This window comes from Prunus persica, chromosome G3, assembly GCF_000346465.2.
Source record: "Prunus persica cultivar Lovell chromosome G3, Prunus_persica_NCBIv2, whole genome shotgun sequence".
Taxonomy (NCBI): domain Eukaryota; kingdom Viridiplantae; phylum Streptophyta; class Magnoliopsida; order Rosales; family Rosaceae; genus Prunus; species Prunus persica.
In genome coordinates, this window is record NC_034011.1 from 25,875,753 (window position 1) to 25,897,163 (window position 21,411).

Below are 21,411 nucleotides of genomic sequence, written 5' to 3' on the forward strand. Positions count from 1 at the left end.
TGTCGACCAAACAACTCTTCAAAACAGAATAAAATCTGAATTTTAGTAGGATTAAAAAATGAACCAAGTTTCAAATCAAATTCAATTTGGATTATAAAACAACAAAACAGATTCTAATTCAATCGAATGAAATATCCTTCAAATTCATTGGTTCTTCTGAACCATCAACCCTATTTGTCAAGTGTAAAGTCATATCAACAGCCTTCACTAAAAGTTATCAGAATGTTCCAACATAAGATAAAGTAAGCTTAAATAATCAGTTTCATCAATCGGTTCTCATCAGTTCTTCAATTCTTTGAATTGTCTCCAAGGTAAGATGTGTGCAACTCGTTAAGCAATGAAATTATAACATGATGACACCCTACTACTGGTTACGTGTGGTGAGGGTTGGATTGAATCTTGCTGGAAAGTAATTAAGGGTTTTGATAGCAAACTTCATTCGTCACAGGAGAGGCGAATCCAGAGCACAACTTCACACTACTACCAGAGACGATTCCCGATCACAGCAGAAACAATGCCTTTCAATGTCTCCTGCACGACATAATTGGAATTACAACAAATATATTGGCCAAAAAGCATCTAAAGACTTAGGGGGTTGGTTAGTACCACTGAATGGTCTTTAAGACCAAGAGAAAGCATTAATGGCCTGGAGGAGCCTGAGTTACTGCAAACACAACCCGCTGTGTTAGAAGTTAGAACATTACATGTTCAGCTGGTATTTTCCGAAAGAAACAGGCTGTTCAATACACATATTAGAAATAGAACATTCACAAGCGAACCTTGCTTCACAATATTCTCCAAAGTTTTTTTACAGGATCAGTAACTGGTATTGAATAAGGAAAAAGAAACTCCTATAAATGGAGATATACCTGATGTGTTCAATAAGTTGACGAGCACAGGACACTAGCATTGGCTGCAGATGTTAAAGAGGATATAAATGAGCACGAAAGTCAGTCAGCAAGGAATATATAAAACTAACAGGCTATAGTGCACCGGTAATCTTACCTCATCTCGCTTGCCGAAGATTACAGACACGTTGAATGTTGGTTGGATTGCCATTCCTTCCTCCTTCCTGAAGATGAAAATAATATACACCACATAAGCTCCTCGACGGGGCACTACGCCATTCATTGCCAATAGGCATATAGCAATTTTCAGGTATCAAAAGGGCAAAGTACAAATCATTGTAAACAACAACACTAGTAATAACAAAAGCTTCGGACACAGAAACGAAACTAATAAATACGCAGAATACCTGGCTTGCAGGATGGTGCCCATAGCTCCTATTTGAGTTGCAATGACCTGAGCAAGTGTTTAAAATATTAGAAGCTGACACAAAAAGATTGCAGCCTTTCCATGCACCCACCACCAACAATCCCCCAAAAAAAAAAAAAAAATACCAACACTCACAAGGAAATGATCATCATAACTGCAAATGACTACATCTGTTTTGTTCCCCTGCCAAGCAGAAACCATGGCAATTCTTGGGTGAGTGAGATTCAAAGTCAAATTAGCAAACCCAAATGAGCTTCACTAACGCCGAAATCGCAGAGTAGCAGAAACAAAATTGGAGAAAACAACAGGTTATGCTCAAAATCACAACACCAACCCAACCAAACATGAATAAGCAGAAAATAAAATACCTTAATTTCCAACGAGAGCTTCTTGTGGGGGACAGGGAAGCTGCCCATAACTATCTCTGAGATTCTCCTACGACCTCAAGACGACTTTACACCGGCAGACTAGATCAGACTGCTGTAAATTTCCCTTGTTTTCTTCTCTTTTCAGTGTTAGTTGATTTATTTTCTGTTTGTTTTGGGCCTAAATTTTTGAAGCCCAGCTAAGCTAGCCCAAAAAATTTAATTAGAGTGTGGTGGGCCACACTTGGACTTTACTTGTACAAGTCCAAAAAGTTTAATTATATTAATGATATAATTGTCACATCAGATGACGTGTTAGATCTTAAATTAATACATGAATGGCGGCAACTAACTCTCGTCTAGCGTGTGTGGTGGTGGTGGTGGCGTGTAGATGATATCTCGTGCTCACTTGTCATTCAACACGTGAGGTGCTCAGGGCCACCCGCTTCCATTCTTGACGCCACAAACCCGCCCTTCTTCAAACGTAAGCCCAGCCAAGCCTAGCCATATCAATTTATTTTCTCATTTTTAACAATACTTGTTTTACTTAAAAAAAGATTCACATCACATTATTTATTTAATGTATACTTCTTCTTCTTTTTTTTAATTTAAAGGGGCCTGCTATTATTCACACCACTCCAAATTTAGTATTTATCATCACAAAGAGAAACAAATGAGACCTATCACATTGATGGATTATAAATGTAATATTAATTATAAACAATATCAATGATGAAGGGAGGGCCCCAATTGGTAGAAAAAAAATTCGCAATCTTTTAGGGTTACATCGTTATATTACATTTAGGATTATGAATAGTCGTAATCGTACTTATTTGAACGAACGGTTATCTTGATTCATTAGAAATCGGACATGTGAGGAAATTTCTTGTTGACTTACGTACTTACTTAAAAACGAAAAAATATTGTGTAACAATTTATATTCTGAGATTTACATATCCCCATAATTGGTGTTATAATTGAAATTGAGAAGGATTTTTTTGTATTTGTTAAACAAAAAGAAAGCTGATTTTTAATTTGATTTTTTGAAATATGCAAATGCTAAAGAGTAAAAGTAAGGCTAACTAGCTAGCTAAGCCAAGGCAAGCCTGTTAGCTTAGCTAGCTCTAGACTGTTAGGCTGTTGGCAGTTTTTTTTATGAGGTATGAGATTAAAGTGAGCTTTGCATGACTAGAGATTATAGAATATTAGTAACATAATAATAACACTCTGTCTCTGAAATATATTGTCTTGTGAGTTTTGTAGCGTGGTCACTGTCTGTCTCTGTTCCTGAGAAAAGAAGAAAAGTAGAAAAGAAGAGAAGAAACAGGGGAAGGCAGATAATTAACGGCCAACTGATATTATTAGCCTTAGATCAAATCCAAAATGGGAATTGTGGGTTTAGAAGAGAGGGACAACATTGAGTTACAGGAATTCTGTCGTATGCTGGTGGCCTCCGCCGCAGGCCTCCACCTCACAAAACATCAACCCAACGACCTGCGTTTTCCATCCAAAACCGACGACTTGACCGACGACGACGACGAAGAAGGCAGATTGGTTTGCGTAACTAGCGGCGTTTCCTTCTTAGGCCTCGCCCTCGTCAACCGCCTCCTCCTCCGTGGCTACTCTGTCCGCATCCTCGTTGATAACCCAGGTAATTAACAAACTGCACAATTTGGTCAAAACTTGGATTTTTACAATTTAGCATCATTTCGGATTTCGATCAAGTTTCCGTTGTCTTCTTCATTTTTGTTTGATTGCAGTCGTATTAATTTAGGTTTTAACTATTCTTGTAATTATGTTTTTACATGTATCTATCCGCTTTTGGTATGATTGCAAGCAAACAAGTTTTTATTATTATTATTATTATATATTATATATATACCATGTGGTCTCTGCAGAAGATGTAGAAAAGTTGGGGGAGATGAGTACAAGGACCAATAATAATAAGATATCAGCAGTTATGGCAAATCTAGCAGATGTTGAAAGCTTGTCTCAAGCATTCCATGGCTGTCGTGGCGTCTTCCACACCTCTGCATTCACTGACCCTGCTGGCCTCTCTGGTTACACTGTGAGCGAGTTCTATCAAATTTAGTGTCAATCTAGAGATGTATACGTTTTACCAAATTCCATACCTTTCAAACAAAACCAATTATACTTGCAAGTAATTGGAATTCGTAGCGCACACTCAAACACAAGTTGAAAAACTTCACCCCACTCACTAACTTGGACTTAAATTATACATATAATACTGCAATCATGATTATTTGTTAGATCCATGGCCGAGATTATTTGTTAACATTTTTGAATTATGTGATTAGAAATCCATGGCTGAGATAGAAGTGAAGGCCAGTGAGAATGTGATGAAGGCATGTTCATTGACAGCTTCTGTGAGAAAATGTGTGCTGACTTCTTCACTTTTAGCCTGCGTATGGCATGACAGCAGCAACCAGCATAACCCATCCCCTGTAATTAACCATGACTGCTGGAGCAGTGAGTCACTTTGCACAGACAAAAAGGTATTATTTTAATCCAAATTACACCTTTTTTTTATTTTTTCTTTTTCTGCTGACAAATTATTAGTATTTTAACTTCATTTGGGGAAAAAATGGCAGCTCTGGTATGCCTTGGGCAAGCTGAGGGCAGAGAAGGCTGCGTGGAGAATAGCTGAGGAGAAGGGGATGAAGTTGGCAACCATCTGCCCAGCTCTCATCACTGGTCCTGAATTCTCTACCAGAAACCCAACAGCAACAATTGCATATCTCAAAGGTGGCCATCATCATTCATCAAACACCCTTTTGCTTTCCAAAATGCGTACACAAACACAAATTCTAGTTTCCATTTTTTTACTGTGCATATATGAATACAGGATCCCAAGACATGTACCAAAGTGGGGTGCTAGCCACAGTAGATATCATGAGATTGGCCGACGCTCATGTGTGCGTGTTTGAGGCAATGAACAAGGCAGCATTTGGGAGGTACATTTGCTTTGATCAAGTCATTGAAACAGAGGAAGTGGCAGAGAAGTTAGCTCAGGAGACAAGCATGTCGAAGAACAAGATTATGGGCAACGGGTCCATCAATGTCCAAGTTCGATATGAATTGTCCAATAGGAAGCTTACAAACCTTTTGTCAGGATCACTGAGATATTGTTATAACCAAAGCCAGCATTACATTTAGGTTCCATCCTTATATTATTACTTCTCGTTGAGGTTAAGGTTGAGCAACGCGAAATATAAAGTTTTGGAAAACTTTAGAAATGAATGTAAGTATCCGTGTTTGTTTCGTATTTTCGTCTTAAACCAGAGAGATTATCTCAGCATCCTACATCAATTCACAACCATATGTATTGCAATTAGTGAATCTTAATGAAGAAGGTGAAATCAAATTGTTGCAAGAATAACCTAAGTTTGGTTTTCATTCTACCAACAAAAATAATGAATCCAAAAGCAAATTACTTCCAAATTGAAAAATTAGAATGGAAAATGTGTAGATTTATTCTGTGTCTTAGAGAACAACAAAAGGTTTAAAAACAAAACGATCTTTGCAGATGAAAAATCTGTTGGGCAAATAGACAAGGGCAACATTCTCAATCAAAAATGAATCTTTCAGAGAAATAAAAGAAATATGAAACAAAGTATTAATAACAAATTATCTGGGTGATTGCAAAAACAAAAGTAAAGAAAGAAAGAAAGAAAAAGGGTGAGGCTCAGAGAGTTGCTAACTGTGCTCAAGGAAGAGCCCTTTTACAGGCCCTTCTCATACAAGAGGTGTCAGAAATTTAAGCACTCTTCATCGTTGCCAGATTAACATATAACCCACAAGTCTATTCAAATAAACGAAATCAAATTCAGAATAACAAAGAAGAAGATAGAGAAGAAGACGAGGATGCAGAAACAGAAGCGGCTGCAAGCAGGCAAGGTAAGGAGAGGAGAGAATTGGTCTCCCGAAAGAAAGTCAAGAAGACTAGGGTTTTTCAGTATGAGTCAAGAAAGGGGTGCTTGCGAGAATTTATAAGCATTTGTTTATGGGCCTTTAGGGTTTAACATCCCATTTGAACCCAACCCTAAATTACGAAGTTGGATATGCAAAATGAGCCCATTGTTTATGGGCCTATACCTCCTAAGCTAAACCTAAACCAACTAAAAAGGGCGCGACTAGAAAACGTAAAAGCCATAGTGTTTTATGTCGGGTTATGCTCGTTTTTATGTGTTTTTTTGTTTGGTTTTGGGCTGGTGATAGTGGTACACCAGTAGACCCTTGGAGAATTGAGACCACATACCAATGATGGCCATGTTGAATGTTTGTATACGCAGGTTTTTGGCAACCACTAAATTTTATAATTGAGGCCGGGTTACCCGTCAGCTTTTGTTTCTTTAGAGAGGTATGCAGATGCAGATGTAGATGCATGAGCAGATGAGCAGAGAGAGAGAGGCACACTCTCCACACAGGGACATGCATTTGTGGTGGTCATGATTAAAGATTAAGTTGAAGTAGAAGAGGATAGAGATATTGAATTTGAAGTAAGTAATGTATATATATATATATGTGTGTGTGGGTGAGAAAGATTCGCGTGACAGAGAGCTGACAGGAGGTGATTCAAACTTGACTTGAGAGAAGAACCAAATGAGACATGACACACACTGGTGGTCACATTGTGCTGCCGCTCATTGGTCAAATATTCCTCTTTAATTTATGAGGTTCAAACTTGAATTAGGGGTTGCATTGCATGCCATGCATTCCTTACACTAACTAATAAATTTACTCATATAAATAGACAGACAGGTAAAAAATTAGAGTAGGAGGAGAGGTAGAGCAGCAGCAGCAGGGGAGTAGAAAAAAGAGCTCGGTAGATGAGGAACAATTCCCTATATTCGCTGTCATCGGTACTCATGAAACCAAATGCCTATGATATGCCCCCCATCCATCTCTCTCTCTCTCTCTCTCTCTCTCTCTCTCTCTTTGTTAACTTATGACTGAGGATGGTAGTAGTACTTTTTTTAAATTTGTTTATTCTGTCTTCCAGAGTTTTTTATAAGGAAAATCTTTTGCTTTCATTAACAAATTTTTGTAAGTCAGTAAACAATAGATTAATAAAAGCAGAGAGAGAGAGAGAGAGAGAGAGAGAGAGAGAGAGAGAGAGAGTGATTCTGGTTGCAGTTGCAGAAATGTTAGACAAAGAAAAGGTTATATATAATCTGGGCATTTGAGATCAGATCGGTCAAGCTTGTTGTGCTTCCATTACTACACATATACAGTCACAGAGCTTTCTTTCTGATATCACAATCAAGTCAATCAACCCAACCCAACCCAACCCATGAGATGAGCTCTAATCCATCACCATCACCATCACTATCAAGACAAGAATCTTCCTTCCATATCTCCTGGACTTAGTTGCAGTGAAAGTGAAGAAGCTTTGATCTGCTTTCTTCTCCAGTCCAGGTCAGTGGTCATTATTTTCTTTTCCATATCAATCAACCTGCTGCATGAATTAATGTTGCTTATGCTGTGTCAAGTAATTAAGAATGTGCATTTCAATATATTCCAATGTCATTTTCATGCAATTGAAATGTGCAAGCCAGCTCTTGCTCTAGCTCACCTCTCTGTTAGACTCTGTTTTCTCTTCAGTCTTTTCCTTTGCGCATTATCTGCTCCTAGTCCTAGTCAGATTGCCTGATTCACTCTTTCTAATTACCTAATTGCTGATTGGCTGATTCCTCCACTGTGGATCGGTCCCACTAATGTCGAACCTTTTTGTTGTAATGTAAGCCCATCTGCTTCGAGCCTTGAGGAGATGAGAAGAAAGATAGTCTTGTTTCTTTCAACTTTCAACTTCCAACTTTCACTTTCAGAAAAAGCTAAATTAATAATAATAATACATGCTTCTTCCTTCAAATTCTAAATCTAACCGGATTTTGATAGTTTGTTTTTTCCAAAATTGAATCAATGACTTTCCTCTTTTCCATGTTTAATTAATTAATACCTTCCTCTTTTTCTCTTATTCAACAACTCAAATCCACAAATCCCATCTCTTGATTTTCGCATTACAATAGAATCTCTTCTCTGCCAATCTTGATTATTGTTTGTTTGATGAAATGATTCTTTCTGCTTCCAAGACATATGATGCAATTTATATTCTCAAAAAGTATTAGTCAAAACACTCGACACCAGTTGTGCCATTATTTTAAAAAATATTGCATTACTTTATACTTCACCTCAAAATTAACGTTATTTGTAAAGTATTCATTAGTATCGTGATTTGGAATAATTGCTACACTTATTGCCCCTCTCAATAAAAAAAATTAACGCTATTTTCATCACATCACGAGCCATTTAGGAGTTGGGTGCATATTTTATGCCCCCATGTGAACTTCCATGCTCTTTTATTTCTCCCCCGACTCTGTTTAGAAGTTCTTTTTTTATTTCTTCAATTTGGGTCTCTTTTTATCATCACTTTGATTTTGACAGTGCATTATTAAAATCAAGTATACCTTTCGGCATGTAGGGAAATTGATACCATCCCACCTATCATTTCCAATCAAATTCCATTCGGACAAATATTTCAATTTTCATCAGTTGTCTTTTTTTGGATAAAGAGACCGACCTCCATTTTCCTTTTGCACATGGCTTTCGGCATATGCCTAGAGGTATAATTTTTTTTTAAAAAAAGCCAAGTACTTAAGTTAACAACTCTATTTTGGAAAGTAAAGAATGCCCATTTGCATGCTTTTTTATGCATCACTGGTTATGATTATGATTAACATGCAATTGATAGTGAAATAATAAATTGAATAATTGTGTGAAAAGATGAGAGTTATATTCTTTGAGAAATTCAATTCATTGGTGAAGATGAAGTCATGAAATAAACGGTAGGAATGGGGTAGCTTTATAGACCCCTAAGAGATACAAACTAGGTTGAAGCTCTCCTCATAGGAATTAGATTCGAGGTCAAGTTGCACATGAGATGATCTTGTTTAAAGGTGAGATATGGCTCAGATGATTTATAATGAGATTTAGAGAATGTCGAATTGTGATTAATCGGTGGATATTGTTCAAAATTTAATTGTTGATAAAAATGTTGATTAAGTTGAATTAACCGTCGTTCTAAATTGTACCGAGATTTTTGAGATAAAACTCGATAACTTGATGGGTTCATAGGTATAGTTACACTTTGACGGACCTAGGAAATTAAGTTTGGAGCACTTAGCAAAAAAAACTTGTATGAAACGGGGATATCACTATTTTGTTATCCCTGATCAATCACAGTTTGCCACGTAAAAAAGTTATCACGCATGACATACTGTGATCGATGAAGAATAACAAAATAATACTATTCCCGTTTCATATAAGTGTTTCACGCACTTAAGAGGACAATGGGACCAAGACTAAAGGGCATGTGGGCATGATAGGGCAGAGCAGGAATTGTTTCAGAGCTAAATTAGGCATGGGACATGAAGTGATCGTTCGGTTCACGAAAACACATTGAGGGAAACATATTCATAAACTTGGCCTCTGCCTGCCGTGTCTCGTCTCACTCTCATTTCCATTTTCAACCTCACCTTTTTCATTAAAGGAAAAACAGAGTTACTGCTCTGCAGTATCTCTCTCCCTCTCTCTATCTGTCTCTCTCATCGTTAACACCGCTCCATTTTACCAACTTGCCCTGGCTCGCCAGTGAAGTAGTGAACAGCTGCCTCATTCGCATTGCCTGTCACTTGACATGAAAAACCATGGTAATAGGGTATATCTGGCATTCCAGCCCTTTTTGGTTTTATCTGCCAAAACCAGTCCATTACTTTGTAGGTAAGTTTTATATGTAATCTCTGTCACAACGTGGATGTTTGGTACACAAAAATTCCAAGAAAACAAGGGATTTAGGTGACACCCTAGAGTTATCTAAAATGCTTACCCACGCGCCCCTAACTATTAGATTAGAGTTTGAAAACATTCGAGCCATTTAAACCTTCCTTTAATGAACAAAATGTAGGTAAGATTGTGAAATTTTTTTGGATTCAATTGTATATTATTTTCTTGAACACTAGATCTGTAGATATTCTCAGTACTCAAATCTAAGGACATAGTAGGGTTAGTAGATAGATAGCTTAGTTAGGACTTATTTGGTTTAGATGTGATTCAATTAGGGATTTAGTACATATGTTGATTTGGTGTGTCATCTTTGCTTCTTCTTCCTAAATCTCGGCCATATCGGAGAAATCTTGAGAATAAAATGGAAAATATTCAAGAGATTTTACAATCATACAAGTTAAACTTAAATTTACGTAACACTTTAAAAACGAAAATACAAAACCAAATACAACTATTATTTGAAGAAAGATCCTTGATTATAACTTATACTGTCAAGACATGCGTTTTCATATTTTTTTTTTCCCTTCTTATTATTTCCAATAGCCTATCGAAGTGGGCTCAATCGAGTTGGCTGCGCGTGAATCTCTATATCTCTCTTCCCTTCAAAATATTGACATGGACGCTTTTACCCTTGTGTAATTACCAGGATAAAAATGCATGAAACAATATCTTCCTTATATCTTCTTCCCTTACGTGGTATCTGTTGGAAAGCCCTCCCTAATATAAACTTGGGATCAAGATTTCCAAAGCCAGCACCCGCATAGAAATTCATCGGAGTTGAAAGTTTTCTCATCTTTGTTTTGCAGGTCAGATAATCCAAATGGACGAGATTAACCCACCTCGGTCGTCACGTAAACGCGGGACGTCATCCGATCATCAGGGCGACACATCCTCAGCGGCAAGACCCACAACCCCAAGGGAGAGCCGGTACGCCGTGGATGACGCGGGGGACCGGATAGAGTGCTCTGGCAAGTATTGCAAGTCATGCAGCGGCGCTTTGATAGCCGACTGCGTGGCACTCTGCTGCTGCCCATGCGCTTTGCTGAATCTTCTCACTCTTGCCTTCGTTAAAGTGCCCTGGATGGTGGGCAGGAAGTGTTTGGGACTGGGGAAATCCAAAGGGCAAAAGCGTAAAAGCAAGAGAAAATGCAGCAGTATTGATGATGATGATGATCATCATCATCGGTGTGAGGTGGAGAGAAAAGAAGAGGAAAGAATGCCAGAAATTTCATCAGACCAAATGGAGTGTGTGAGTGCCAGGCTGGAGGCAGAGAGGGTTTGGTTAGAATTGTACCAGATTGGTCATCTGGGTTTTGGTAGGGTGTCTTTCAGTGGTATGCAATCTCTGGGTAAGGCCAATTAGGGAAGATAATTTATTGTATACCTTTGTTGGTTTTATTTTGTACACTTGGGAGATATATAGGGTTTTTTCTGCACTAATTTCCTTCATATATTCATAATATTAATGTAACATTTATGGAGTAGAGATAATTTTATATTTGGAAATTCCAAAATATTTGAATTTTAAAAAGAAAGCTCTGTTCCAAATTTCCAATTTGTATTTTCATTTTCTTGCTGTTAAAGTATCGTTATCATTTGTCTTTAAATGGTGGGATTATATTGCAGAGACTCATAGAGGAAATATGGTTGCCTGCTGCCAAGAGAAAACTCGCACTTGCCTATCTTTTTGAAGGAAAAAGATAATAGGCCTATAGGAACTTGGCAAGTAAATCTTCTTTGTTATTGTTTTTTTTTTTTTTTTTTTTTTTTTTTTTTGTTGTTGGTTGTTTTCGACTTTTTGGAAAGAGTTTGAGTCTTAATACGTGAGGAATTATGAATCCGATCAATTTGAAGTTGGGTTTGGATTAAGTTTTGGGTTTTACTATATAAGGACAAATAGGAAGGCACCAAGATAAAATGGTCCCGTTCTTAAACATTTGGACAAATCAATTCAGTTACTGTCCGACATTGAGATGAATTAACCCTTATGTTACTGTCAGACAATGACATTGAACAACTCTCGAGTTACTGTTCGACAATGGCATAAGAGTTATTTCATATTATTGTCGAATAGTGACTAGACCAATTTGTCTAATTTTGGAGGGGTTGAATCATTTAAACATTTTATCTTATGTGAAGGAATTTTTTTGTTTTTTTCGTTTTTTTATATAATCATTTTCTGTTAAGTTTTTGGATTCTCAAGAATCTCAACGTCGGCTTATTTCACCTCTAATCATTTTATTTTCATTCCACGAATTACCCTCTGATTATTGCGGACAATGAACAAGCCCATGTCCGATTAAAATAAATAAATCCAAGTTGATCATTGTAAAAAAGAGAGCCCAATTTGGAGTTGAACCAAGCCCAAATGCCCAATGCAAGGCAAATATTTTGAATTAAGTTTTTTATTTTATTTTATACAAATGATATTTTAATTTAATCTAATTTAATTTACTGGAGCGGATTCGAATTTGGGTGCAGAATGAGGAGCATATTCACTTAGCCAATTTAACTAAACTTATATCTACATTTTGAATTAAGTTCTAATTGACTAATTAAAAACCCATTCTTAATTTAATTATAAAATTGCATCTTTGTCAATAAACGAAGAATAAGAGCTTTTTTTGTTGGATGATGTGATACACGTTTAAAGTACCTTGATTGAACGACTAATAAAAATAAAAGGGTTAATCATTTTATTAGTCTCTAAACTTAGACCTGATTTGCATTTGAGTTACTCAATTTCCAAAATAGTTCTCGTGGTCCTTTAACTTCAGTTTCGTTATGACAAATGGCTCTGCCGTTAATTTTGTTAACTTTTCTATTAAATACAGGAGCAAAATGGTATTTTTGGTATCAAAATTGATTAAAATTAAACTCTCTCTCTCCCCTCTATCCCGATTTCTACTCCCCCAAACTTTTAAAAAAATTCGACATAACCATTTGTTCTAACGAAAGTGAAATTAAAGGACCATAAAAACTATTTTGGAAATTGAGGAACTCAAATGTAAATTGAGTCTAAATTTAAGAACTAATAAAACGATAGAAATGATAGGGCATTTTTCCTCTGGAGGAAAATAAAAAGAAAGAATGGAGGCAATTTTTCCAAAAATAAATAAATAAATTCGATGGCAATTTGGCAACTTAGAAGGATCGGACTGGTGGTGACTCATTGAGAGACTGAAAAGACACTTCGCGCCCCGCCAATTTTTTGGCGAACCATGGCAAATGACACCTGTGTTTATATATTGCCGGATGGCAGACTGGCAGTAACAGAAGCGCGCATATTAGCATTCTTTTGTAAATATCCACTATCGTACGCTCTGATGCGTGGTGCGCGCACTCGGGTTTATGGCTTGCAAATTAAATACAGAACGGTGAAACAATAAACCAGTGTTTCAGCTTGCGTACCGACATAGTCACCAGAGAGTGAGAGAGAGAGATAGAGTTGGAAGCGAGCGAGCGAGTGACTCAGTGAGCGAAGAAGATGGGGGGTGAGCCAACTCGGATAATGCTGGCAGTGAACGAGTCGACGATCAAGGGGTACCCGCACGCCTCCATAAGCAGCAGAAAGGCCTTCGAGTGGACTCTGCATAAGATCGTCCGCTCCAACACCTCTGGCTTCAAGCTCCTCTTCCTTCATGTCCAAGTCCCTGACGAAGACGGTCCTCTCTCTCCTTCTGTTTTTCTTTTTTTGTTCCCATTCAATACTTATGTTTGTACTATGCTTGATTGCAAAGAAAATGGAGGAAATAGAAGCAAAAATTGAAAGGATAGGGAAATCAGAACCGAACCTATAGTTTTCTAATGGAAAATGTTAAAAGAATCGCAGATTATGTGTGAGTGAAAAATTGGCTTTGCGATCAGTAAGTTGCTGTCGTTTGGTTTTGTAAATTGAAATTAGTCGGTGATGATCATTGATGTGATATAATCTTCATCGTAATTAAGAAATCGTTAGTAAGTTTTGGTACCGAACGGGAAGCATTGAGTATGAAGGTGCTTGATAACTTTTTAAGCTTTCTGCCACTTCTTTCAATTTTATAGTCAATTTGCTAGTTCGTTTAAGTGGTGAGTTTTTGTAATTTGAGTTCAATATCGAGTTTGATCGGTTACAAGATCTGACCACTTTTTGTACAATTTCCCTTTGGTTATATGATTGTTTCTCAAAGTTGGCTTGTTATGGCGACTTCATTTTAAATCATGTAGTTTCTTGTCATTCCAAAATGAGTTATGTGACCCAAGTATCATCATCATCATCATCATAACTGTTGTTATTGTGGTCATCAAGCATTGACCATGATCATAACTTAGAGAAATTATGACCCTGAATTGATTTGAGTTCATTGTTATATGAAAAATGTGAATGAATATGCATATAGTCCATTTATATTGTATCTAGTTGAGCTTTTGTATATTCTTGTGTTTGAGCATGCTTAACACTTCATTTTCCATTACTCAGAAACTTTCTTATCCTTTTTCCTTATTATTATGATGTGATCCTGCCGCTTGTTTCAACTTTGAACCATTGTTCCTAACCATACTTGTAATAATATGTGTGCCCTCTTTCGATAATAGGTTTTGATGACATGGATAGTGTCTATGCATCACCTGAGGATTTCAAAAATCTGAGGAATAGAGACCGCGCCAAAGGGCTTCATCTGCTGGAGTTTTTTGTTGAAAGATGTCATGCAATTGGGGTACTGACGTGTGTCTTTTGGGACAGCATTATTCAATAATCGCATCTGAAACATACAACTTAGTATTCTGAAGTTTAAATCTATATATTGGAATGCTTGTAGGTTGGTTGTGAAGCATGGATAAAAAAAGGGGATCCCAAGGAAGTAATCTGTCATGAGGTGAAGCGTGTGCAGCCTGACTTTCTGGTTGTGGGCTGCCGGGGTCTTGGTCCTTTCCAGAGGTATCCTTTTAAGTGCTTGCCTTTTATAGACACATGCCTGATCTCCACCACAGTTAATAGTATTATTACATTGCAGACATCCTTTTCTAACATCTTTTGCAATTGACATGTTTTGCAATTTTCATATATATATATATATATATATATATATATATATATATATTCTGATAGCCCTGAAGCAGAGTTGGCTTATATGCCTATCATATTATTGAAGGCTATCCACTCAACTAAGAAAGTTTCCCTGTTTTATTTGCTCTGCAGGGTTTTTGTTGGGACAGTGAGTGAATTTTGCGTGAAGCATGCTGAGTGCCCTGTGATCACAATCAAGCGCAGCGCAGAGGAAACACCTCAGGATCCTGTTGATGACTGAATTTTCCTGGAATGTGTATGCTTGAATTCTTTAATTCTGTCCAGACACTTTCTACATCAGACCCTTGTACCTAAACACCAACTGGGAACAAATTAGATGTATTGCTTCTGTTTGCAATTATGTGCAGACGAAGAATTACGGCGAAATGTACGAAGGAACTTGGATATTTTGTGTTGTATTGCAATTAGTTTGGGAGTTCCTTTTAGGAGCTTTCTTGTTTATCATATAATATTGGGAGCTTTCTTGTTTATTATATAATATTGGCTTTAATATGATTATGTCTTTGCCATGCTCGTTGCTTTTTTGAATTGGAGATCTAATGTTCTGCGTTGTGGGAAAAACCAACCCAAGTCACAGGCGAGCTCGTTGCCCAACTTTTTTGAATCATGATTGGCATGAGTATAAAGGCATTCATTTGTCGAAGGCACTTTATGGCCCACTTTTGAAAGTTTGGCTACAGGCATTTTTCTGATAACTAGTATTTAAGACAGACCGACTGATGGTCCTAAAGCAAATAATTTCCAAACGTTTTAAAGAATTGTGAACCGTCCGAGGAGAATTGAATAGCGAGAGAGAAGCTGCTTCACACCAAAAGGTCGTGTATTGTTTGGTGTGGGAGTTGAAACAAAAAGAAGTGAAATTTACATCCAACTGAAACTGGTGGCTGAAATCAACACTGAGAGTTGCTTCTCACCAAAAGCTCCTGCTGATCTCTATATTGATAAGTTGAAGAAACTAGTTACACAGGCTAGATAAACTACTACATAACTTCATCCACAAGCATCCAAAAAGAAAGTAGAAATATTATCCCTAAACCTACATTTGGATCACTAGCTTATATGACATACTGGGGATTGTGTGTAGAAACAAAAAGGTCCATTATACAAACAGTGAACCGATCTAAGATGAAGATTCAACCATTGTGCTTACCGTCTCCAATAACTCTTTTATCTCACTCTCCAACTTGGATTTCGTTACAGCTGACACTTTCCCATCCGAATTGTCCAGCATCGAGGTCAACTTCTCAAGTTTATGCCGAATGAAGTCGAGTTGTGACGCCTCACCATCAACAGGGGGCTGTGAGTTTGTTCCTACTGGCTGACTTCTGGTCTTGCCCCTGGACTTAGCTGGAGGAGAATTGGATATTTCACTCAGTTCACGAACCTTTGAAGCAGTCGAGAGATTGTGGAGCCGGAAGTTGACATTGGAAGCGCCAAAGGGACTGTCATTTTGCGAATGGTTGAAGGCTTCTTCCGCATCAGAGATCCTTAAGAAGGAAACCCGAGCGCAGAAATTGTTGTAGAACATCTCAGTTTCCATTTCATTCAGCTCTCCAAATTTACTATATATCTTGATAAGATCAGCTTTCGTGGGCAGAGAGGAACCAGGGCCAAATGTCACAAAAAGGGATGCAGGTGAAGCTTTCTCATCCCTCTTCTTCCGCCTTGTCTTCAAATCCGGTGTTCCAGTAGCATGCTTTCCTATAGGCTTATCAGAGCTCTTCTTGATTTTCTTGTGCCCAGATTCACTGTCACGTAGATTTTCTGCGGTTTGACTTTGGTCTTTCCCCAGTGACCCAGGCTCAGATATTAAATTCTTTCTCTTCCTATGAGGTTGGCGGTTCTTGTAAAGTTCGTAGTTGGAGCCATTGCGATAAATTGAGTCTCTGAATATGGCCATAAAGTCCCTAAAAATCTCAAAGGATTTCCTTTTGATTGGATATGATGGATTAAGAGCTGCAGAGCGGAGTTCAGATATCACTAGACTAGCTGATGCATTAGCTTTCAGTGGATCAATGCTCTTCTCCTCATCTTCTGCTGGTGCTTTAGGACTGAGTTCTGTAGTGTGTTTCTTCTTTAATTTCTCCGTGCAGCAATTCAACATATGAGGGGACCCAATAAGGTTAGAAGTAGCCCGCTCCCCTAACTGATTTTCATTAGAAACTTCAGATTCTATTTCTATGTCTCGCATCCTTTTCACCATGTTAAGATTTGTGAAAGGAGGCGACAAGTACTTGCTCTTTTTCCTTTCCCTCGACAAGGGGCGGTTGTCAATTTGGTCTTTCATATCACTTTGTAAACCACCACTGCGCAGTTCCCCATCTCTTGAAAGAGGGCTGTCACCAGTTTCTTCTTTCATCTTACCATCATCACTATCCATGCCAAAACTCTCATCCTTCTTCCGTCTCCTTGATAACCGACCCTTGTTACCTTCTTCCTTGCTGCCACTACAATCATTTTCAACACTCAGAATTTTTTTGGTAAGAGTGCTTGTTGGTGACTTTGAGAGTCTGAGCTTTCTCTTTACTACATCAGAAGACAAATTACTCTCATCATGACTCTCACTGCCTTTCCGCTTCTTCTGCTCTGGTTTCTCTGATACAGCTCCCTCATTAGCCATAATCCCGCCATCCTTAGTTTTCGCCTGAATATCATCGTCCCCTCCCATAAGATCAGCAATGCTTTTCTGCTTCCTTCTTTGATATTGCCTATCCTCCAAAATTTTAGGTGAACTTCGCGAAAATGTTTGATCAGTTTGGCCAGTCTTTGCACCTCCGGGAGAAGAAAGCCAGTCTTCAAATGGCCCTTGGACAGGCACTTCCACTGCCTTCTCATCATCCTCAAGACCAGGAATTGGCTGGGCTTCATAGAATACAGGCAATTGATACCCCCCTTTTGAAAAATAAAATGCAGACAGACAACTCTTTAACACAGTGAGCTCAAGCACACTACTCACGGATGTAACTTGGGAAGCATGCTTCAACTCAGCAAGAAGGTTTGCTGATTCAGATAAATGACCCAAAAACTTCCCAACTTTACCTTCAGGCACAACAACTCCTTCTTTAATTCCAGCATTCAATGCCAAGGGTTGACTAATATCACTCAAAAACTCTTTCTTTACGCAGCCACAACTCATCTTCAACTTCACAAGTCTTCCAATCTCATCCACAGCCTGCTGCACGGCATTAACAAAAGCCTTGGAACTACTCTGCTTCGACATCTCCTGAAAATTTTCCTCAAAGGGTTTTAATTGCGACGGATGGCACCAAGCAAATGTGCCGTCCCCAAAATAAGCAACAAGGAGTCTGTCCTTATATTTCAATTTCACTGCATACTCTGACGCATCAGAAGGATCACAAATCTGGGCAGGCCACCATGGATGGCTCTTAATCTTACCCCACACAAAATCTCCCACAGAAAACTCATGTCCCTCGTCACCCATGTCCTCAGTGATCTCAGGTTTCCCATCTGGGTCTTCCTCAATCTCATCCAAAAAACTATCATTCTCGTCAGCCCTTCCTCCATTCACACCAGTCTTACCCTCAATGATCTCATGTTTCCCATCTTGGTATTCTTCAAATTCATCCAAAGAACTCCCATTTTCTTCAACCCCTCCGTTCACACTAGCCATAGCCATAGTAGCATCCGTCACCGCCTTTTTCTCCTTACTCGAAAAAGACTCCAACTTTTCAACACTACCCTCATCCCCTCTCAGTTTCAGCAAACTCGACTCTACAAGCCCACCCTCCTCAGTATCCGAGAGACCAACATTCAGGTCCCCAAAACTTCTCTCAGTCGAACTTTTGGGCTCAACCACCTGAGTCTTGACCACTTCACCGACCCTACTGCTACCCACATCACCAACAGAGCTCTCTCGACCGGACCCCCCTGGACCGGGCTGGGTTCCGCCCGAGCCGTTGATAGCTTCGACGATCGTGTTCTCCTCTGCATCTGAACCTTTAGGTGGTTCAAGAGCAGAAGCTGAACCCCCCTCTACGGCTGTAGATCGTGTTGGGGCCGCTCCCATTTCGAGGATAATCTTCTCTCGAGAAAATCAAGCCCAGACTTTGATTTTACAGCTGAAACGAATTGCATACAAACCCCAGAAGCAAAAACAAAAGCAAGTAGTAAATCAGCACATTCTAGGGTTTTGGTTTCGTCAAGAAAGAGCTCGAAAATGGGACTAATATAATACTAAATGTGCACTAACAGACGAGAATAATGCATACATGGAATAAAATAGTCGTATAAATAGTAAAAAAGGAAATGAAAATAAAATATATATATATATACCTGAAGAAACCAAAAGCTTGAAGCTCAGGAAGCGATTCTCAGAGAAAGATTAAAAAAAATACGGAAAGGAATGGAATCAAATTCCACACAGAGAGATAACTAAAAATCAAATTTTGAAAACGCCGTGTGCGTGAGAGAGAGAAAATAGAGGAGAGAGAGAACTGAAATTTGTGAAAGGGAAAATATCGTGGTAAAGTGGCGAGAAATTGGTATATGAGGCGGTGGTGGGGAGCTGACAGCTGAGTAGCAGAGAAGAGAGCGAGAAGAAGCGGCTATTTTGTTTTTGTTGTCCTTTTCTAGCAGAGCGGCCATCTCCACGTTTTGTACCCGGCAAGCTGACATTTGGGTTTGAAATATACGTACCCACCAGAGTACATTAAGGAAGCATACTCGCGGGGATTTAGGGCCATGTATGGTTTGTTTCTGTAGCGATTCAAAGGGTTTGTTTCTCCACGAGTATGCATGTGTTGCAGTTTCGATGTGGCGGCATTGGGGACATCAAACGGCTCAAGAGTTGTACTACGTTAGGATGATTCACCACGTGTCCCTTCTAGCCTTCCTTCAACAGAGCCCATAATAAAGGCCACGCTGATTGGGCGATCGCAGCGAGCGTTTGCGAAACGGCGTCGTCGTCTTCTTTATTTATCTCATGCATATGCGGTTTGCTTGCTTTTTATGCTTACTCCCGAATAGAGAAAAACTTATCTATACAGGAATAGTACCGACCAATAATACAATAATACGGGAAAAAATTATTCTCCGTGTCATTATGTTATTGACCGAAAATAGTAAAAAATGTTATCTTCCTGCAAGAGAGCTTCTCTATTCTAGTTTTTGCTTTTTATGCATAGCAGAAGCTTTTGCATAATTATTTCTTAGGTTGTTTGTTGATTGGCTTTAATATCCACGCACAAGTTTTTCCAGCCAATCCATGGGATGATCGAAGTTGGAATAATTACAAGCCATCAATTAAACACGTCATGTCCTGTCAATGTATCTAAGCCTAAGCTAGCTAGCTGTTTTCTTTTTCCCATTTCCCCACCCTGACCTTGGTTAGTTTCCAATTCCAAATGCAAATTGAAAATGAAAGAATGAAAGGGATTATTAATAACGTGGACCACCAAATTCCACAAAACGGGAATTAATATAATGAGAGGATTCAAACTTAAGTGTAAGGGACCGACTCACTGTCGTGATTAGCTGGCCTTATTCCGAGCAAAAGCTACATTAACGTTTTTGTACACAAGAAATGGTTACCTTCCTTCTTGAGCACAACCATAATCCATATTACATACAGATGTAACAAACATACTGCATACACATTCAATTCAATTCTACCACCAAGCAAAACTAGACAGCATAATAAACCATACTAAAAGAGCATATTAATCAAATTCTTCACCTTAAAATTACAATTCCAATTGCATTGAAATTGAACTTGAAGAAGAAGCAAGAAAGAGAACAATCCCATATCACTAACACCTACAAGTGCAAATAGTACACAAAAAGCAGAAGCTCATTTACTGAAGAAAAAAAAACCCCAAACCGATTAGACAAATTACACAATGGCAACCTTAGCCCCAGCCTCTTCCAGCTGCTTCTTCGCCTCATCGGCTTCGTCCTTGGAAATCCCTTCTCTGAATTTCTTAGGCAAGCCCTCAATCAGCTCCTTGGCCTCCTTCAGCGCCAAGCTCGTCAACGCCCTAACCGCCTTAATCACCGCAATTCTTGCGTTGCTCGGCACCTCTTCGATGACCACGTCGAACTCCGTCTTCTCCTCCACAACGGCAGGTCCCTCGGCGGCTCCTGGCGCCGCGGCCACCGCGGCGGCTGGAGCCAGAGCTGCGGCGGAGACGCCAAGCTTGTCTTGGAGGAAGTCGACGAGGATGCGAGCCTCCTCGAGGGTGAGGCTGGAGATATCGGCGCCGAGCTTCTCAATCTTCTCGGGGGCTTCGACGGCGGCGAGGGGACGGAGGTGCGTGGCACGGTGGGTGAGGCTAGGGTTTTGGGGGTTGAAGGGGAATTGGAGGGTGGTTTTGGGGGTGTTCGGAGGAAAAGAGGAAGTCGCGGGTGTGTTGAGATAAGATGGGGTGCCCAATGTGAGTGTAGAGAGAGAGGCAGCCATTGTTGTGGTGTGGATTTGAGTTTTGGGTCTGAGAGGGAGAAATAGAAAGAAGGAAGAGTGAGTAGAAGAAGATAGGATAAGGGGGAATTCTGAAACTAGTGTCCATGGGGGTATGTAGCTGGTGTTTTTTCTTTAGTTGACGGATTTACCCTTGTGCCTTGATAAAAACTAAATACGTTGTCGTTTGTACGGGGGCATAAAAAGGAAAAACAAAAAGTAAAGGTCGCAGGCTCGGGGCATTCCGAGAATCGAACTCGGGACCTCTCGCACCCAAAGCGAGAATCATACCACTAGACCAAATGCCCGCTTGGGGTGTTTTCTTTATAATTTCGAATAAGTAACAAGAAAAACAGGTTTCCACTCATCATTTTCCTTTTCTTCTTCGTTTGAACAGCTACCTGCGTAGCTACAAAGATATTTTT

The 21,411-nt window shown here is 39.1% G+C and overlaps 6 protein-coding genes and 1 non-coding gene across 7 annotated transcripts; 3 read left to right on the forward strand and 4 right to left on the reverse strand.

Annotated features, from left to right (window-relative positions):
• Nucleotides 69-1,783, reverse strand: LOC18784253 (proteasome assembly chaperone 3). Its single transcript, XM_007217121.2, has 7 exons — nucleotides 1,644-1,783; nucleotides 1,411-1,458; nucleotides 1,256-1,302; nucleotides 1,006-1,072; nucleotides 870-913; nucleotides 607-664; nucleotides 69-531 (listed from the first exon to the last, which is right to left on the reverse strand). Exons 1-7 carry the CDS (start codon nucleotides 1,689-1,691, stop codon nucleotides 481-483), a joined length of 363 nt encoding a protein of 120 aa, XP_007217183.1. The 5' UTR covers nucleotides 1,692-1,783; the 3' UTR covers nucleotides 69-480.
• Nucleotides 2,825-5,034, forward strand: LOC18783821 (cinnamoyl-CoA reductase-like SNL6). Its single transcript, XM_007215511.2, has 5 exons — nucleotides 2,825-3,291; nucleotides 3,539-3,708; nucleotides 3,959-4,156; nucleotides 4,253-4,406; nucleotides 4,507-5,034. Exons 1-5 carry the CDS (start codon nucleotides 3,024-3,026, stop codon nucleotides 4,815-4,817), a joined length of 1,101 nt encoding a protein of 366 aa, XP_007215573.1. The 5' UTR covers nucleotides 2,825-3,023; the 3' UTR covers nucleotides 4,818-5,034.
• LOC18782258 lies at nucleotides 6,755-11,927 on the forward strand. The gene is made up of 2 exons (XM_020560543.1): nucleotides 6,755-7,079; nucleotides 10,310-11,927. Exon 2 carries the CDS (start codon nucleotides 10,324-10,326, stop codon nucleotides 10,864-10,866), a length of 543 nt encoding a protein of 180 aa, XP_020416132.1. The 5' UTR covers nucleotides 6,755-7,079; nucleotides 10,310-10,323; the 3' UTR covers nucleotides 10,867-11,927.
• LOC18783040 (universal stress protein A-like protein) lies at nucleotides 12,777-15,078 on the forward strand. The gene is made up of 4 exons (XM_007215003.2): nucleotides 12,777-13,168; nucleotides 14,079-14,200; nucleotides 14,303-14,421; nucleotides 14,683-15,078. Exons 1-4 carry the CDS (start codon nucleotides 12,991-12,993, stop codon nucleotides 14,789-14,791), a joined length of 528 nt encoding a protein of 175 aa, XP_007215065.1. The 5' UTR covers nucleotides 12,777-12,990; the 3' UTR covers nucleotides 14,792-15,078.
• On the reverse strand, nucleotides 15,424-19,302 carry LOC18781785 (serine/threonine-protein kinase ATM). The gene is made up of 2 exons (XM_020559714.1): nucleotides 18,865-19,302; nucleotides 15,424-18,650 (listed from the first exon to the last, which is right to left on the reverse strand). The coding sequence occupies exon 2, from the start codon at nucleotides 18,596-18,598 to the stop codon at nucleotides 15,692-15,694; it is 2,907 nt and encodes a 968-aa protein (XP_020415303.1). The 5' UTR covers nucleotides 18,599-18,650; nucleotides 18,865-19,302; the 3' UTR covers nucleotides 15,424-15,691.
• Nucleotides 20,157-21,100, reverse strand: LOC18784301 (50S ribosomal protein L12, chloroplastic). Its single transcript, XM_007217112.2, has one exon. It carries the CDS (start codon nucleotides 20,987-20,989, stop codon nucleotides 20,423-20,425), a length of 567 nt encoding a protein of 188 aa, XP_007217174.1. The 5' UTR covers nucleotides 20,990-21,100; the 3' UTR covers nucleotides 20,157-20,422.
• TRNAP-UGG lies at nucleotides 21,223-21,294 on the reverse strand. Its single transcript has one exon. It is a non-coding gene; the product is annotated as a tRNA-Pro (tRNA).

What these genes read in the sequence shown, in the direction of transcription:
- LOC18784301 (XM_007217112.2), bottom strand. Translation starts at nt 20,989, where the DNA reads ATGGCTGCCTCTCTCTCTACACTCACATTGGGCACCCCATCTTATCTC.
- LOC18784253 (XM_007217121.2), bottom strand. Translation starts at nt 1,691, where the DNA reads ATGGGCAGCTTCCCTGTCCCCCACAAGAAGCTCTCGTTGGAAATTAAG. An exon ending in GGCACCATCCTGCAAGCCAG is followed by an intron (nt 1,073 to 1,255) that starts GTATTCTGCGTA and finishes TTTCATCTTCAG; the next exon opens with GAAGGAGGAAGGAATGGCAA. An exon ending in CAACTTATTGAACACATCAG is followed by an intron (nt 665 to 869) that starts GTATATCTCCAT and finishes TTGTGTTTGCAG; the next exon opens with TAACTCAGGCTCCTCCAGGC.
- LOC18781785 (XM_020559714.1), bottom strand. Translation starts at nt 18,598, where the DNA reads ATGGGAGCGGCCCCAACACGATCTACAGCCGTAGAGGGGGGTTCAGCT.
- LOC18782258 (XM_020560543.1), top strand. Translation starts at nt 10,324, where the DNA reads ATGGACGAGATTAACCCACCTCGGTCGTCACGTAAACGCGGGACGTCA.
- LOC18783040 (XM_007215003.2), top strand. Translation starts at nt 12,991, where the DNA reads ATGGGGGGTGAGCCAACTCGGATAATGCTGGCAGTGAACGAGTCGACG. An exon ending in CCAAGTCCCTGACGAAGACG is followed by an intron (nt 13,169 to 14,078) that starts GTCCTCTCTCTC and finishes TTTCGATAATAG; the next exon opens with GTTTTGATGACATGGATAGT. An exon ending in AAAGATGTCATGCAATTGGG is followed by an intron (nt 14,201 to 14,302) that starts GTACTGACGTGT and finishes GAATGCTTGTAG; the next exon opens with GTTGGTTGTGAAGCATGGAT.
- LOC18783821 (XM_007215511.2), top strand. Translation starts at nt 3,024, where the DNA reads ATGGGAATTGTGGGTTTAGAAGAGAGGGACAACATTGAGTTACAGGAA. An exon ending in CATCCTCGTTGATAACCCAG is followed by an intron (nt 3,292 to 3,538) that starts GTAATTAACAAA and finishes TGGTCTCTGCAG; the next exon opens with AAGATGTAGAAAAGTTGGGG. An exon ending in CACTTTGCACAGACAAAAAG is followed by an intron (nt 4,157 to 4,252) that starts GTATTATTTTAA and finishes AAAAAATGGCAG; the next exon opens with CTCTGGTATGCCTTGGGCAA.